Below are 18,067 nucleotides of genomic sequence, written 5' to 3'. Positions count from 1 at the left end.
CAGGTGCAACATGATTATTCGTAAAATTTAATTGTATATTTTCAGATGGGTCTTGATGCCCGTTTATTTTTAAAGAAACATCAGTAACACCAAGTGGATCAAATATCATGTGACTATGTTCCTGTGAGTTTATTCGTGCAATATCTTGAAGAGCAATGAAAATATATCACGGTGCAGAAACCCCCTGCTGTGATGCTACATGCCATGTAAATAAACCGTTAGTGGTACTTTGAACACTATCTGTGGTTACTGTAAGCCATGATAACAACGATTTACCACCTTGATCCATACAAAAAAAGTAGTCGCGGTTCTTCAGTAATTGCCGGAGTCATTACTGGCAGCTACAACAAAAGTTTTTTCAGCGTTACCTTACCACCATCACCAGCTTCTCGCCATAAGGCATCATTGTCATCATATTTTCTAAAAAGCACAACCGTGTGTTTTATTCCATAAATTACCTTTCGGACATCTCTGCAAAATCTAAATATATGCGACGGCGGAATGGCACAAGAAAATTTTCTACGATTCCGTTCCAACACTAATTTACGCGTATGAAAACCTAAATTGTAATTCCGATTTGGTCCTATTACTGCAGGTGTCTCTGCAGTACCATCTGCGTTTCTCACATTATCCGTAGTCATAGGATCCGGATTAGGTTGATCAGAATTATCCTTAAAAAACATAATCGATGGACCAGCTGATTTTGCATAATCATCAGAGTATCTTGGCAAACCAATTATTGTTGTAGCCACATCAACATTGTTTTCAATTGACTCAATTTTTTTTCCTGTCAATGAGATACGCAGCGCTCTCAAACAAGGCCATAATTCCGTTATTGACAAAACCGATTTTAAAACCCGCGCCATATTCTGTATCATCTGTTTCTAAAATTTCACCTTCTACTTCGATAAACGCTTCAACGGGCAAGAAATATCTCCTTGTATCTTGAACCTGTAATTCAATTCGTCCTCGTTGATCTGGACATTGTACGCCATAAGAATAATGCTGAAAATCACGCACCGATTCGTCCTTGAGTACTGGTGCATCCATGTCGAACGCTGGGTCAGATTGACGTTTAAACATTTTATTATAACTTATTATCGTCTAAAACGAAGACCACTTCCTGATATAAAACTTGTATTTATTTGTTCAGCCCCTTGATTTATCAACTCTGCTAGTTTTTGATTTGCGGCTTGATTTATTACTTTACTGACATTTGCAGGCATCACTTCGGTGCTTGGTAATTTCAACGGCGGTGGCTGGACCGCTTTTGGCCTGCTTATTAATCGTGCTAGTCTGTCCTTGATTGCCAAGAGCGCTTTACTAGCAGCGCTACCAACAGCACCAGTAGCTTTATCACGAACAATGACAATAGCTTACATTGATAATTGTTTTACGATCGGTATTGCTTTAGGAGCTATATTCGCGAATAAACCCTGAACAACATCAACAAATCCATCTCTGTAAGTCATCTTGTATACTGGCAATCATGAATTTACCACCCTGACCATAACTGACCTACGACGAGAATCGTGTATGGTCATTTTATATAATTATTTATTTATCTAACAACTAGTCACTGTGATAGTCATCAACGAGCTCATTAATAAACTCTCGGTAGATACCAGTATCCATGATACCACCGTGAAATAATCGTCGACAGATATCAGCTGCTTCATTAATTATTTCTGGTGAGTTGTTTCCAGCTCGCTTTCCTCCTATGAGGACTTCTAACCGTTGCACGTCATTAATGATATTGTTAGGACAGTCAATAAAACCACTTCCTAAACCACTGCCAGTAGCTCCCAAGATACCAAGATCTTCTAAAATATCTCCTGAAGGACCAGGTTCATCTTCTGTTTGTGTTTCCTGTCCCCGCGTTTGTTGTCGTTCTATTCGTTGCAGTGGCGAAGGAAGCCGAAAAGACTCTTGCTCAGGCGATGGATAGGGAGGTGGTGGATAGGGAGGAGGTGCTGGCGGTCGTGATGCGAGCTTATCAAGTCGGTCCATTTCCTTTACCAAATTATTATGCTCTTCAGTTTTGACCTGATTTTTTTTTTGTAATACACGCGATACAACCATTTTATAAATTTCTCATCCTTTACGTCGACATACTTTAGTTTTAAAATTCTACCCTTTCGATTTAGAAGCGATAATACTGCAGCGGGGAAATTTTCCTCTGGTATTTTTCTAAATTTTTCAATAAAACCCTCATTAAACATTGCATCCAGCTTAACATCTTCTCTTACCGGTTTGGGTTTAGGCGCGAGTTTTTCCTTCACGTCAGCGACTTCAGTACGAATTTCGCTGATACCTTTAAGTGTTTCTTCACCGGATCGAGGTTGAGCTGCAGCTATATCAGTTGGAAGATCTCGTAAAATCTTTTTTGTTTTTTTAGTTCTCGCTGCTATTTTTTCAGTCTGCTCAGCGGTTTGTTTTAATATTGGAAGAATACCCTTTCTTCTCTCCTCTTCCTCCTTAATATCATCCTTAATATCTCCCAATAAAGCTCTTTCATTGACCGCAGCGGCTTTTTCAGTAGCTGTTGTAATGGGTCTAAATAATTGTTCCGCGCCTGTAGCGTATTCAACTTGTGCTTCATGCCGCGCTTGTAATTTTTGTCTTACAGGAAGAAATTTTTTGATTGCTTCTAGTCGCTCTCGAGCTAGTCTAGCGGAATATGCTTCTCCAATATTTGCCATTATCAATAACATCAATTTTTAATTCATAGCAGCAGGGAGGGCGACGACAACGAATTGGTTCATTTGGTAAATCGAAGCGCCATTAATGGGTTTTTCAACCAGAAACCACATTTGGACTAACTCAGGAGGACCTTCCAAGGAGGTTTCTTCCTCCGAGAATTCCTCTTGAAACGTAGTCGACGTTATTTCCGGTTGAAACCTTTTATTTTTTGAAGGTTTACTTTGACATTTGGAACCTTATAAATTTTGTAGGATTCGCCCTCCCTGCTGCAGAAGCAAATAAATTTTAAAACACCTTGGAGTATCTCTTATCAAGTTCCTAGATCTGAGATTTAAAAATATTTCGAAAATAAACTGAACAAATTACGTAACATTATAAACCTAAACAGATCGTATGACACCTTGTCGAATAAAATATCCCGAGTTAAGGCGTTTATCAAGAGGAGACGTAAGACGCACGAAAATGTATCAGCAGAATATCTCTCATTTGCAAACAACACAGCTGCATTACGAATATGTTCGTGCACTTCAAAGAAATAATATCGGTCTCATATGGGCATGCATACGAAGGTTTGAATCGCTAGCTGTACGTTGTTAATATATATGTGATTCTGGGTCACACCGCGTTTTGTTGACAAAGCTATTTACGATTGTTCATCACCGTATGTGCCGTCAAATTTGAGCTTGCTTGTACAAACGAGCTTACTGTCAGTGTACATGGGCATTATTAAACATTTTTTCCTTCTGTTTCAAGAAGCACAGAGGATAAAAAGAGGGTCATATAGCATGGTAATCTCGAGAACTTTATTTGCAAGCACCAAAATCTTGATGACGGGCATATACTGTTTCACCATACTGAGAGCCCAAATTCTTCTATACAGAGCCTTGTTCCTATGCCGCTTTTATCACGCTCTACCTTGAATATAGAACAAAACATTACCTTAAACTTTATTTAAATACAATATACGAGTCTTAGTAAAGTAAGTAGCAAAAGGGGTTTCTACAAATACATCAGGAAACAATTTTCCATAGATTATGATAGATAAAGTATTACAAGAACATTATTTGGCAAAAATATTGGCCATAACAAGTTAACTGTTTTGTCTCATACGACCCTCATTATTAGATAGTTCCTTTATAAGGCAAGTACGGTCATGCATTAATTATCCCTTGCTAATCTATTTCCTTATTATTTCATTATAAGAAGTATTCCCTGAAGCTTATATGGCAAACGTTGTAATAAAGGACTGCTCTACGTAACGAAAATACATTTTTCAAAATCGTTTTTTACGGACTTAGTTGCAATTTGTGTGAATATTTCACTGCTTTCTTTTATGCATGGCACAACAGTTGATTTTTCTCTTTACCTTCTTGAAACGCAACATTTGATGATATTATATCGTTTTCCGTTTGAATCTAAGGTCTGAATTACAGTTCATGAAGGCAATAGTTATATACCTCAAGACTCTGAGGTCTGAATTACAATTCATGAAGGCAATAGTTATATACCTCAAGACTCTGAGGTCTGAATTACAGTTCATGAAGGCAATAGTTATATACCTCAAGACTCTGAGGTCTGAATTACAATTCATGAAGGCAATAGTTATATACCTCAAGACTCTGAGGTCTGAATTACAATTCATGAAGGCAATATTTATATACCTCAAGACTCTGAGGCCTGAATTACAATTCATGAAGGCAATAGTTATACACCTCAAGACTCTGAGGTCTGAATTACAATTCATGAAGGCAATAGTTACATACCTTAAGACTCTGAGGTCTGAATTACAATTCATGAAGGCAATAATTATATACCTCAAGACTGAGGTCTGAATTACAATTCATGAAGGCAATAGTTATATACCTCAAGACTCTGAGGTCTGAATTACAGTTCATGAAGGCAATAGTTACATACCTCAAGACTCTGAGGTCTGAATTACAGTTCATGAAGGCAATAGTTACATACCTCAAGACTCTGAGGTCTGAATTACAGTTCACGAAGGCAATAGTTATATACCTCAAGACTCTGAGGTCTGAATTACAATTCACGAAGGCAATAGTTATATACCTCAAGACTCTGAGGTCTGAATTACAATTCATGAAGGCAATATTATATACCTCAAGACTATGAGGTCTGAATTACAGTTCATGAAGGCAATAATTATATACCTCAAGACTCTGAGGTCTGAATTACATTTCATGAAGGCGATAGTTATACACCTCAAGACTCTGAGGTCTGAATTACAATTCATGAAGGCGATAGTTATATACCTCAAGACTCTGAGGTCTGAATTACAGTTCATGAAGGCAATAGTTATATACCACAAGACTCTGAGGTCTGAATTACAATTCATGAAGGCAATAGTTATATACTCAAGACTGAGGTCTGAATTACAATTCATGAAGGCAATAGTTATATACCTCAAGACTGAGGTCTGCATTACAGTTCATGAAGGCAATAGTTATATACCTCAAAACTCTGAGGTCTGAATTACAATTCATGAAGGCAACAGTTATATACCTCAAGACTGAGGTCTGAATTACAGTTCATGGAGGCAATAGTTATATACCTCAAGACTGAGGTCTGAATTACAGTTCATGAAGGCAATAGTTATATACCTCAAGACTATATGGCTCTAATGAAAGTGTTATCAAAGGAATCCAAAGATCGCCTTAATGCCAGTGTCAGCCATTAACATGGCTTTTCAATTCACAAATTAAGATCACTAATCTACAGTTTTTCAATAGCTATTGTTGAATTGCACAAACCTCGCAACGATTGCTGCTCTGGTAAAAACTTGGGGAAAAAAATCAAAATATTTACTGCATATGAATATATAGAGAACTTACAAATAGATATAATGATTACTAACCCTTCAAGTTCACTTAGGATGCTATTAAAGGCGTTAATTTGTGAAGTTCAATTTAGTGAAGGAAATTATTCCTAGTATTTCGCATCAGTACATTGTGTTGGAGACCTTATGAAGGATTTTGATGTCGTTGTTGCTGATGATGCATTTGAATTTTTATCTCTGCAGTGCGTGATCTGTTGCGCCTAAATTACAGACAGAAAGAGAAGATGCAAAACCCAACTGACCACTGGTGAGATGTAGGAAAAATTGTATTATGGAAATTTAGGAAAAATGGTATTATGGAAATTTAGGAAAATTGTATTTTTATGGAAATTTAGGAAAAATGGTATTATTATGGAGACTTAGAAAATATGGTATTATGGAAATGGTATTATGGAAATGGTATTATTATTGAAATGGTATTATTAGGAAAAATGGTATATCATGGGATAGGTCTCAATACCAGGTCTCAGATCAATTCAGGAATCCTAAATGTCATATGATAGATATATAGATAGATAGATAGATGCATACATTCATGCTGCATGCATACATGCATACATACATACATATACACAGACAGACAGACAGACATACAGATAGATAGATAGAGAGATAGATAGTACTCCCAACCTAGCATGTTCTTTTTATCCCAAGATCACTTAATCAACCTAGCGTTGTGTTTTCCGGTGTTTGGGAAAGCTGGAATAAAGAAGGAAAACATCGTTCTTTTAAATCTAGTTTGCAGTGACGAGATGGTCTTAGTATCAGGATTTCGTTTAGCAACGTTTTATGAATACGCAGCTTTTTATCCGCTACATGTTACACAGTAATACGAGAACGCAATTTGATACTTCGAGAACTTGTGGTTAATTACTTTGTTGTGTCAAACAATGGGATCTTTTATGAAAAATATTTTTTGAGTAAAAGAAATAGTTTTGGGGTCTTCATGCCGCAAATGATGTATCCTATATAGTTGTCATCTCTAAATAAAAGTCAGGATGGTTCCACATTTCGCACACATTCATTGCACTTAACTGGATTCGAATATGTTTCACTCTATTCCAACAGAACACAACAATGACAACCAATAAATATAGGTTTTTTTTTGTACTAATATTCTTTAACTAAATATACAACAAATACCTCTGTTTAAAAATACCCTTTTCAACAAATATACTGCCCATATAATTTATGCAAGAAGAACAAAACGTGGTTATGTCAAGGACTGTTCCGGTCAAATTCAGTCTGATGTTTTAAATAAATTATAAGGAAGAAATCTCTTTTCAATTCACAAATTAATTTTTTTCTTGTGTGTTACTGCCTTTGGTTCCTTTTGTTGAATTTACATGTAAATATTTAAAATCAATATTTCTCCTGCTTAGTAATAGTTTATGGATAGGTGTTTGCTTATAGCCCGTGTGACAGCAATACTAAGGAGACATAATGGAATCAAAAATGACACTGCAAGGGGAGCATTGTTAGTGTTCAAAGTTAAGGAAGAAAAGATAACATACGCCATGATTGTTGTTACAGGCCACTTTTAGTGACTTTAGTATAAATTACATGTAGAAAGAAAACATAGTTCAAGTCAAAAGGTATACAAATGCATATCCAAGTTACTGCTATAATGGCATAGCTTCTCTATGCACACTTCACACATTCTTTAGCCAAACTTTACATACATAATGAAGTTCAAGTGCTTGACATGTTGGGTTCCTACCACCTAAGACATAGTGGAGGCATTCATGACCACAATATAAATACAACTATGAAAGATCAATAACGAAATAGACAATGAAGAGAGAACGATTGACTATTCAGCCAGGAGATTACATTAATCGAAAGTAACAAAATTCAGCTTTGTTCATGAAATTTGATTCATTACAACATCTCTCTCTCTCTCTCTCTCTCTCTCTCTCTCTCTCTATATATATATATATATATATATATATATATATATATATATATATATATATATATATATATATATATTCACACCATGAACATGAATGCATTAAAATTCAATATATCGATATGTAATATTCATATCCATATGCACATAAACAAAGAAAAACATGTAATTATTATTTAAACAAAAAGGAGACTGTAGGGGCGGAGGTGGGACTTACATACAAAAAAAAAAGATATTCTCAAAAAATGTTTATGTCTCTGTTCCACTGCATTTCAGTTGAAAGTGACGATAACTATAATTCAATTAACTGTGCGCAGCTGCAAGCTCCGACAAATAATTGGCCAATGAAACCCATGTGACCACTATGGGACAATTCAGTTGGCCCTTCCGGGCTCAGCTCATTATTATAACAGAGTAAGAAAAGAAAAAATAGGCCAACATCATTACACCAACCATAAATATACTTACACAAGTGTGATTAGTTTTATTGTTAGGTGTTTGTTTATAGCCCGTGTGACAGTAAGACTGAGGAGACAGATATTTGAATCAAGAATGACACTGCAATATGAGCGTTGTTAAACTTCAGAATTAGAAAAGAATATATAACATACTCTATGACTGTTGTTGTAGGCCACTTTTAGCGGCTTCAGTGTAGATTATATGTAGAAATGAAACATAGTTCAAGTCAAAAGGCATACAAATGCATATCAATGTTACTGCTATAATGGCATAGCTTCTCTATGCACACTTAATACATTATCCATCCTTATTTTACATACATAATGAAGCTCAAGTGTTTGAAATTTTGGGCTCCGACTACTACTACACAAAGATGGCGAAACACACCCAGCGGTATCTGTGTAGCCCAAAATGGAAAAAAAGAAAAAAGGGGAAGACCTGCAGCAATCAAGCAAGGCAAACAAGCATGGAACGAAAAGAAAGCATAATAATCAGATACTGCCGAATTAATAGTTTATGTCTTCTACTGCCAGAGAGCATTTTCTATTTATGAAAGAAAAATGAATTTTGAAATGAAATATGCACCATATAGATTGTTAAATTGATGATTTATCTAGAGAGTCAGCCACTACGCACCGTGCTTATATTTCCTATTTATGTCAATCCAGGACCGTGTTTTAGCGATTAGTTTGTCAGGAATACGTTTCACTTCAATTATTGGTCTGATGGTTTGGCAACCTTGTTAATTGTTGTGTGGTGTCGTTTGTTCATGGTGTAAATGTAACAGAGGATTCAACATGATCCACAGCTGCAGTTAGGTGGACAAAGAGGACCATTAGATTTTAATCGCATCATAGGAAATGAAGCAAGATGGCTGACAGGACAGAATCTTAATTAACGACTGCCTCTCTAGACATGTATTATAAACAGACAATTGTATTTGCAATGCATTAGGAGACCTTGCGGGTACAAGTATTTTTCAATCATCCCTCTGCACTCAACGAGGGGAATTTATGACCGTAGAAATTAAAATGCCACCATTATGTCTGGTACATACGTGTGTTAGCAGAGATTCTTCATGTTGCTAAATTTAACCTTTTCCTTACCTTTCATGTATTTTAATTTTGCTTTTACTTACATATCCCTTCTGAAGTGCTCTGCATGTCGTAGTAATTAGTATGGCTGATTAGTTAACGCGCTTAATCTCCTTAGTTTTAATGTTTCCCAGACAAGCCTGGGTCAGCTGCTGCAGTGTCTATGTGGTCAAGGCACAATACTCCCACTTCCCATGCACTTTATATCATTCCGTGTGTTGATGCGTTGTTTAACACCAACCATCTATATAACTCAATACAAAGATGTTGTAAATGACACGCACAATCAACACTGCAGCTGTGACTTTTCTTCATTGCATTTTTGGTCTGAACCTCTTAGAAAAGGACATTAATTATAATGTACCCCTCCCCCCCACAAAACTAGCTTTATAATAAGGTCGACAGTAAAAGAGCTTGCTGAATATATATATATATATATATATATATATATATATATATATATATATATATATATATATATATGAATGGGTGGGTGGGTGGGTAGATGTATGAATAGATGGGTGATGAGATAGAAAGCTACATCGATGAAGTACATGGAATCTATAAAAAAGGATGATCACAATCAATGGTTTCAGAAGACCCAAAAAGTTATATTTAATAATTAAACCAAAGTGCAATTGCATTATATTTTCGTGTAGGGCAACGTATGTTATAATGCAGATTCAAAAAGAAAAAGAAAAAAAAAAACATCTCGCGATTTGTTTCCGAATTCAGCTATTAATATCTCTTGAACAATTATTGCAAGTTCGATTCGTTACTCAGTATATATATATATATATATATATATATATATATATATATATATATATATATATATATATATATATATATATATCACATATTTTGATGCGTCAATGTGCCATGTCTACTTTCGCTCTCTTCAATAGAGACCAGTTGTATGAAGTCCGTAAATAACACGTTTTAGAAGATTTATTTAAAGAATGATGCGATTGACCGATTCGTGAGGGAAGAGTTTAACATTAAAACAAATACAGTTACATGTAAGTTGGACCGTTTCTCCATATGTAATAGTTAGCAGTAAAAGTATGCCTCCCTTAGTCATTAATGTTAAAGGAGTACTGTTTTCGGTGTTAAACATTACGCTAAGTCAGAAAACAAATATATGCACTTTGGGGATCTGTTCATCAGTGAAAGGTTGTACTTAAACTGTTGAACACATATATTCATTAAAATATCATTCATGGACCTTATTGTCACTGATTACCAGAGCCTCAGTTGTGTGGAAGGATTAATAATTTAATTAACATTGTTTCTACCGGTAACATTGAAAACGTGTTCAAAAGGTGCTTGGATAGTATTGTTATCAGACAACCCATATTGTGTCAATTTAGCAAGTACATTATACCTTACAGAATGGATCTAGTGTCCTTGTGACATATCTTCCAGGACTTCAGCATATTGGAAGTGTTTTCCATAATGGATGAGTAGCTATGTTCCAACAGGTATATTTGCATGGGCTCGAAATCACACGATTTTGTCCAATGTCACTGTCCCCGGAGTATGTGCTTCACATTTTTCACATTAAATTTGTTTTAATGTTTCCAATGCCAACTACCAGATACAACTTTATCAAAAGGTCAGTAGAGAGCTTAACATAAGAAAATGAATTAAAACACTTTGAACTATTCATTATCTGATCCCAAAGCACAAATGCACTAGTTATCCATTACTATACTAGCAATTAAGTTCATCACTTTATAAGACTAGATTCACAATACTGTCTTAAGTATGATCTCTCAATATATAACAAAATCAGCATATATTACGTTATATTTTCTATAACTTGTTGCACTTTAATGAAATCACTGGAACTTTTAATGTGAATGATCTTTCTTAAGCCTTCACCTTTACAAGCGCCCTTTGAAGCCTCTACCGCTATATCATGGAAGCGCATATGGACGCCTCTACCCGATTTTCATATAAGTGCCTTTCGACTTTTCTGCACCGATTGCATGGAAGCGCCTTCGGACACATACCTTACATATCTGCCATTTTAAACTGATTTTCCGAGCGCAAACTCTGGGGAATATCGCCTATTGCAAACTACTGGCATCGTGGAAAATGTTGATGATGTTATATCACATGGTTTCTATTTAATATAATGTCTTAATCTGCAAGTTAAAAATAGTAACTGGGTCAGATTCACCCTAATTTAAAACATGGAGTCAACGGCTTTCGTTCGGCAGTTTCTTGAAATTCGGATGATTAAATTTGCGACCTTGAAGGGTTCAGTGAGGCAGATATTGGTTCTGACAACGATTCAGATAACGTGGATTATGATACTTCATCCGATTCTGATAATTCGAGTGATATTGATGCGAACGTCGAGGCGGTAGATGTAGAGGTCTAGGGAGGTCATGGTTGGTAATACCATTTCAATGACGTGACGGTAAATGAATTCATGCTCACATCAGGGTCAAAACTGCCGAGGGTTATTGATGTCAATACAGCTTCAGCATTCGGGTATTTCAGCCTATTGTTCACATCTAAACAGTTTGCAGATATCTCAAATCATACCACTAACTATGTACGTTGGAAAATGGGGCAACTTTGGCAGGAGACACACGGTGGGTGAAAATCACTCTTGGGGAATTTAGAGCCTATATCGGCATCAATGTCTTAAAGTGAATCAATTACTTGCCTGATTCATCTCTGTATTGGTCCTCAGGTAATTTAAATGGCAATGTAGGAATTCAAAATGTGCTAACATGTAAGAGGTTTCAAAAGTTAAACCAGTGTTTTCATGTGTCTGCTATAGAAAATTAATCCTCATGAGACAACCCAAACTTCGACAGGCTATTCAAAAGTCGACCAATCATTGATCATGTTAGCGAAAAATTACCTCAATATTACAGTCTGTCCAGAGAGGTATTTGTGAATGAAGCTATGGTGAAGTTCCCTGGAGGCCTATCTTTTCGCCTACATATTCCTTCAAAGCCGATAAAGTGGGAAATCAAATTTTGGATGATCTAAGATGCTCATACTGCCTATCTCGGTAAGCCAGGTAAAAACAACCTTGAACATAGGCTTGCTTACAATGTAGTAACTATGCTGACAGACAACCTGCATGGCTACATGAATCACATACATTTTGATAATTTTTTTACAAGCATCAAATTTTGGAAGATCTTCACGCTGATGGATTGTATGCATGTGGCAACGTCAGGGTAAACCGCAAAGGCTTTCCCAAATCTTTGAAGAAATCAGAGGCAATTAAGAAAAGGGGAGATTATTAAATCTTGCAGAAGGAGGGGAAAAATTTACATGTATCAGTCTGGAGAAAAAAGAAAAATGTTTATCATCTCTCGACCTTGAGTGACCCAAAATTACAAGGCGTGTTGGTCCCAATATTTAGGATGTCCCTCAAGCACACGCAGTGTACTGCTATAACAAATACATGAGAGTGGTAGACCTTCATGACCAACTCCGGATGAAGTATGATGTGGGTAGAAACTCAATGAGATGGTGGAAATACCTGCTTTGGTTTATTTTGAATAGTGCCATTGTAAACGACTTCATCGTGTATCGATGTGGCCCCAAACACCAAACCAAAAAGCGCTACTCCAAGCTTGAATTCCGATTAGGGCTAGTGAGGGATTTTATAGGGTGATTTCAGCAAGCATAACATATCAGGAATAGAAATTGATCACCCAGGAAGTTGAAAAAAGTATGGGTCAGATTAATGTACGCATATCCAGACCAAAACAACGTTGTAGATCACGTAAAGCACCTCCAAGTAAGGCGAGAAACTGTTATGGATGATCCGTGTGTGGTGTGCATCTGTGCAGTGATGGATGCCAAACCAGATTTCACGATATGTGAATATTGTAGTTTAAGAATGTGTAAATAAATGTATGTTTTGTTAAAGTGTTTATGCAGTTCATTGAGATTACCACTTTCAGATACATACTTTATCAGATAACATTTTCAATTGATTCAAAAAATACTTGATGCAATACACCTGAAATATATATATATATATATATATATATATATATATATATATATATATATATATATATATATATATATATATATATATATATATATATGCATGCGTTCATTGCTTGACAAACACGCCCCAGCCACCAAGCACAGAGATCAATTCAAAAGTGTTCTCCATGGTATAGCAGTGTTAGTGACCAGCTTCGCGCTGCTAAAAGAGACCGCCGTAAAGGTGAGAGGCTTTGGCTTTCCACTAGACTCACTATTCATAAGCAAATCTATGAAGCCGCTAAGAAGAAATCACAAACATAGTCCAGGCAGCGAAATCAGCCCACTACAGTACTAAGATTATGGAAAGTTTCAACTGCAAAGAGCTCTTCGAGATTACTAACAAGCTAATGTCAAGGAACAAATCAACACCATTTCCAACTACCTTCTCTCCAGTCGACCTTCCGGACATGTTTGCAGATTTTTTCCGTGACAAAGTACAAACCAATAGAGATAATATTGACAACACAATTTCAATTAACTCTTCGTCACCATACAGTTGGAATAGATAATTTCAGCGGCAACCATTAGCAGCATTTGAACCTGTCTCTATGGATTTAGTACGTACATTCGTGATGAAGAGTGAAACAAAGTCATGTGAACTTGATCAATTCCAACATCACTGCTGCTTGAGTGCTTAGATACAGTATTGCCTTCACTAACTGATGTTATTAATACCTCTCTCTCATCCGGGAAATTCCCATCATTTTTGCAAACTCTATTGTAAAGCCTCTGCTGAAGAAACCAACACTCGACCATAACGATTTAGAAATACCGCCCAGTTTCTAATCTCTCATTCATATTAAAAAAATCTTAGAAAAGGTTGTTTTATCACCTGAATTCAAACAGTCATTTTAGCAATGTACAATCTGCATATCGCCCTCACCACAGTACTGAAACTACTCTTCTAGAAGTAGTTAATGACATTCTCTCTGCTTAAAATAGCGGAAAGATTACAGTCCTCACGCTTCTTGATTTGTCTGCAGCATTTGACACAATATACACTGATATATTACTTCACCGTCTCCAGCATGCATTTGCCATTCATGAAACAGCTTTACTGTGGTTCAAGTCCTACTTGATCAACATGACACAAATTGTGTTTGCAAATGGAATACACTCCAGCCCAGGTGATCTATGTTGTGGTGTTCCACAGGGGTCTGTCATGGACGTGATTTCGGGAGGGGGTGGTGGTGGTGGCAAAACTTGATTCATGCAAATATCAACGCGCTGGCTCAGACTGAATAACAGATTAGAGAGATAGTAATAGCAGGGACGTAATTTTAATTTGTTTCGGGGGGTGGCGAAAACCTGACGGGCTTGTTATTTTTCGTATATAGACTACAACAATTTTACAGCACGTGCAAATTCGGGATCTGTCCCTGGGGTTTGTTCTTGGACCTGTTCTCTTCATTTTATAAACTCAGCCGCTCGCAAGTGTCATAGAACATCATCCAGCGTCTAACCAATTGTACGCTGACGACGCCCACTTATACAAATATAGCCACCCAACTAAGCTGAAGTTGATGCTACCATCCGAGGTGTAGATTAGGTGCATTTCTGATGTGAAATCATGGATGACATGTAACAAGCTGCAGATGAATGATGATAAAACTGAGGCCATTCTGATCATAAAACAAAGACTTTCTCAGTCACATCCTTTACCTCAAACAATAAATATCAGCAACACCAACATTAAATTGACACAATCAATACGAAACCTAGGTGTCACTCTGGACAGTAGTATCACATTGAACCAACATGTCATGAACATATGCAAGGCTGCATATCTTGAGCTGAGACGCATCAGCTCCATTCGAAAATATATTTAAGTTGATGCCACTAAAACACTTGTGTGGTCATTAGTACTATCAAGACGGGACTATTGTAACTCAGTTATGTCTGGTTCGTCACAATATCTACTTCAGAAACTTCAAAAAGTTTCCCTGCTGCTCTGTACCCTACATTGGCTATCCATTCGATCCATAATCAAACACAAAATGTGTTCTGTGTACTACGTTTCACTGACAGACTAGTCCAACATGACCGCTGCGGTGGCCTAGTGGTTAGAGCGTCCGCCTCGGAAGCGGGAGGTCGTGGGTTCGAACACCGGTTGAGTTATACGAAAGACTTACAATAAAATGGTACTAACAGCTGCCTCGCTAGGCGCTCGGCATTAAGAGGTTAGTGTCAGAACTGGTCGGTCAGGTGTCAGGATAATGTGACTATGTGGGACATCATGCTACCTGTCTGCGGCATGATGCCTCAGTGCTAGACATCACTATTAACTGCCACATTGCAGACATCGTAACGATATGACTGAAAAATTGTTAAAACTACGTTAAAAATTCTAATCACACACACACACACACACATACACACGCACAAACACATACATACACACACCAGTCAACCATACCTATCCGACTTCACCCATGTGTACACACAAGCAGGATACTTACGCTCCTCTTCTGAAAATCGTATACTCATTATTCCCACTACGAAAACGAAGTCATATAGACAACGTTATTTTGCATACCAGGGCCCAGCAACGTGGAATGAATTGCCCACTGAACTTAGACACAAAGACACAGTGATCCCATTCAAGAGTGCTCCTACAACTCACTTACTTCGACTGTAAGAACAAACTTAAAGACCTAATGTGTTTCCTATCTTAAATATTTTCAGCATGTTTTTTATGCTTAGTAATTTCTTGGTGTTTGATTTTTGCAATAATGTCATTATATATGCTTTTTATGCTATAGGTGTTGTCTAATGTTGTAAGGCGTTAGAGCTTCTAAAGATTAGACGCTATACAAAGTCATTATTATTATTATCATTATTATTATTATTATTATTATATAGGATATATGTATAAAATGTACGCTGTATCAATGATATACCACGAGATGTATACATTTTTCATTAAAAGGAAATGAGGCTTATACAAAGAGCGTATATCATTGATACAGCGTACATATTATACATATATTTTATTTATACCATATTCAAGTTTTCATTATATATGGACCGCTTTGGTGGCCTAGTGGTTAGAGCGTCCGCCTCGGAAGAGAAGGTCGTGAGTTCGATCCCCGGCCGAGTCATAACAAAGTCTTACAAAAATGGTACCAACAGCTGCCTCGCTTGGCGCTCAGCATTAAGCACAGGGACTCGTATCGTTGTTTAAAATTAACCTGTCATACATGTAATAGCAGTTATTATATGATATATGTATGACAGGTCAATTTTAAGCAACATTACGAGCCCTGTGGCATTAAGAGGTTAGTATTAGGACAGGAGGAGGGCTGGTGTCAGGATAATGTGACTAAGTGGGACATCATGGTGCATGTCTGTAGCATGATGCCCCAGTGCAAGACATCACTATAAACTGTCACACTGCACACATCGTAGCGAAATCACTGAAAAAGTGTTAAAGCTACGTTAATAAGCGAAATCACACACACACACACACACACACACATTTTATATGGGTGATAAAAGTGACGGCCACAAACAGTGCACTTTAAGTGAGTGAACTCTTCACAACCCCTCGCATTTATCTACGCTCAAACAAGAAGTTCTGTAGTGATTCATAATTTCATGTACACTTCATTCATATTAATTGCTATATGTTTCCTTTAGTAATATCAAATGAAATAAAAAAACAAGGCTGATAGTTAACATCCCAGTTAACATCCCACTTTGTTTTTTAACAAAGTGCATGCAAACATTGAAATTGCAGCGTTCGTTGTCAGGAACAGTAACATGGCGGCCATTTGCATCCATAGCAACACCACTATTCGAGCCAGAAACATCAAAATAATGAAGGAACACGAGGTAATTAAACAATGTAACCCTAACTACACTTCATTGATATCGTTTCTGTTCATATTTCGCTAGTCCAACTGACTGTCATTGTCACTTTCAATAATTCTCCTACGTTTCCACTGTGTGGGCCCTGTTAGAGAATTAGCCTGTTGAAAAAAAGTCATCAAGTTAGGGATCTCGTTCACGTTTTGCGGGAGGTTCATAACAAATATATTTTGAACGGTGATGTTTGATCCGTAGAACTGGTCGCTGATAATCGGATTCTGTTGAATGCTGTACATTTTGGAACTTTATATACTACAGTCTGTTGCTGTGAAATTTCTTTGTTGTGGGTGTGGGAGTTGACACCATCATTACTTAGATGGCCGGTATTGCTCAGGTAATTGGATTAGGTCTGCTGTTGTTTGTCACCAATGTTTTTGAAAAGCTGTTTATAGACTGTACATTTTTGTGGCCTGAAATTTGCATGATATAAGTTGGGGGAATGTTTCTGTCTCTTAACTTCTGAATTAGGTACTTTCATCTACTAGTGTTTGTTAATTTCTTTCTTTCTGTAATATTTGCTTTTTCTTTAATTTTTTCATGACGCATCCAAGTTTGTTAATTCCAACGACTTTTTTCCTAAAGCATTGTGTTGGGCGAAATATAGAAAAGATCTTCACCTTAACAAAAGTATGTTGGTCTTAGCTCAGCATACCGTTTGTTAGATAGCAAGTGGATCTCTCCCTTTGTTGTTTTTGTTTTCATACATCTTAGGATTAATATCCCTGATGTCCTTGACATTGTCTCCTATTCTTGTTCTTGTCTGCCTTTCATTGAGTTCAATATACTCGAGACCATTCACATCTTTCTTTAGTGTAACTTTCCCCATTTCAGATTGTATTGTTCAGTCACTCCCCTCAAACCAAAATACAAGGCATTTATTTTTTCATCTTTGATAGCTTGACTCCGATTGGGTTTATTTATTTTTTCTTTAGATTTTAAATCATTTACTTAGCCCAAAGAGCTTCCGTTGTAATGCAAGATTGTTGTCTTTTCCTCTCATCATTGTATTTGCATATTTCTTGATTTTAAGGTGGCGATCAATGGAGCTGATGATGCTTCTTAAGCTGTTCGGTTCAAACTCAGATTCATCTTTTCCCCCAACACTGAGTATAAAACCAGCCAGGTGCTGATCCAATT

The 18,067-nt window shown here is 36.7% G+C and overlaps 1 protein-coding gene across 2 annotated transcripts in view; it reads right to left on the bottom strand.

The window, feature by feature from the left end:
• Positions 1-3,489: 3,489 nt before the first annotated feature.
• The window catches only part of LOC149783393 (uncharacterized), a 24,251-nt gene continuing 9,673 nt past the window's right edge, over positions 3,490-18,067 (bottom strand). Inside the window, exons 4-5 of one of the 2 annotated variants that reach the window (XM_089931623.1) lie at positions 6,188-6,256; positions 3,492-3,618 (exon numbers count right to left, since the gene is read on the bottom strand). In XM_089931623.1, the coding sequence (XP_089787749.1) occupies positions 6,213-6,256 (44 nt within the window). In that variant the 3' untranslated portion in view covers positions 3,492-3,618; positions 6,188-6,212. Of the gene's footprint in view, positions 3,619-6,187; positions 6,257-18,067 lie in introns of both variants that reach the window. The other variant, XM_089931624.1, reaches the window with a different exon arrangement.

The sequence above is a fragment of the Sinohyriopsis cumingii genome, chromosome 14 (assembly GCF_028554795.1).
Source record: "Sinohyriopsis cumingii isolate HCF-2022 chromosome 14, ASM2855479v2, whole genome shotgun sequence".
NCBI lineage: Eukaryota > Metazoa > Mollusca > Bivalvia > Unionida > Unionidae > Sinohyriopsis > Sinohyriopsis cumingii.
Note: the sequence above shows the minus strand (reverse complement) of the source record. Positions and strands in the feature narration are given on the sequence as shown.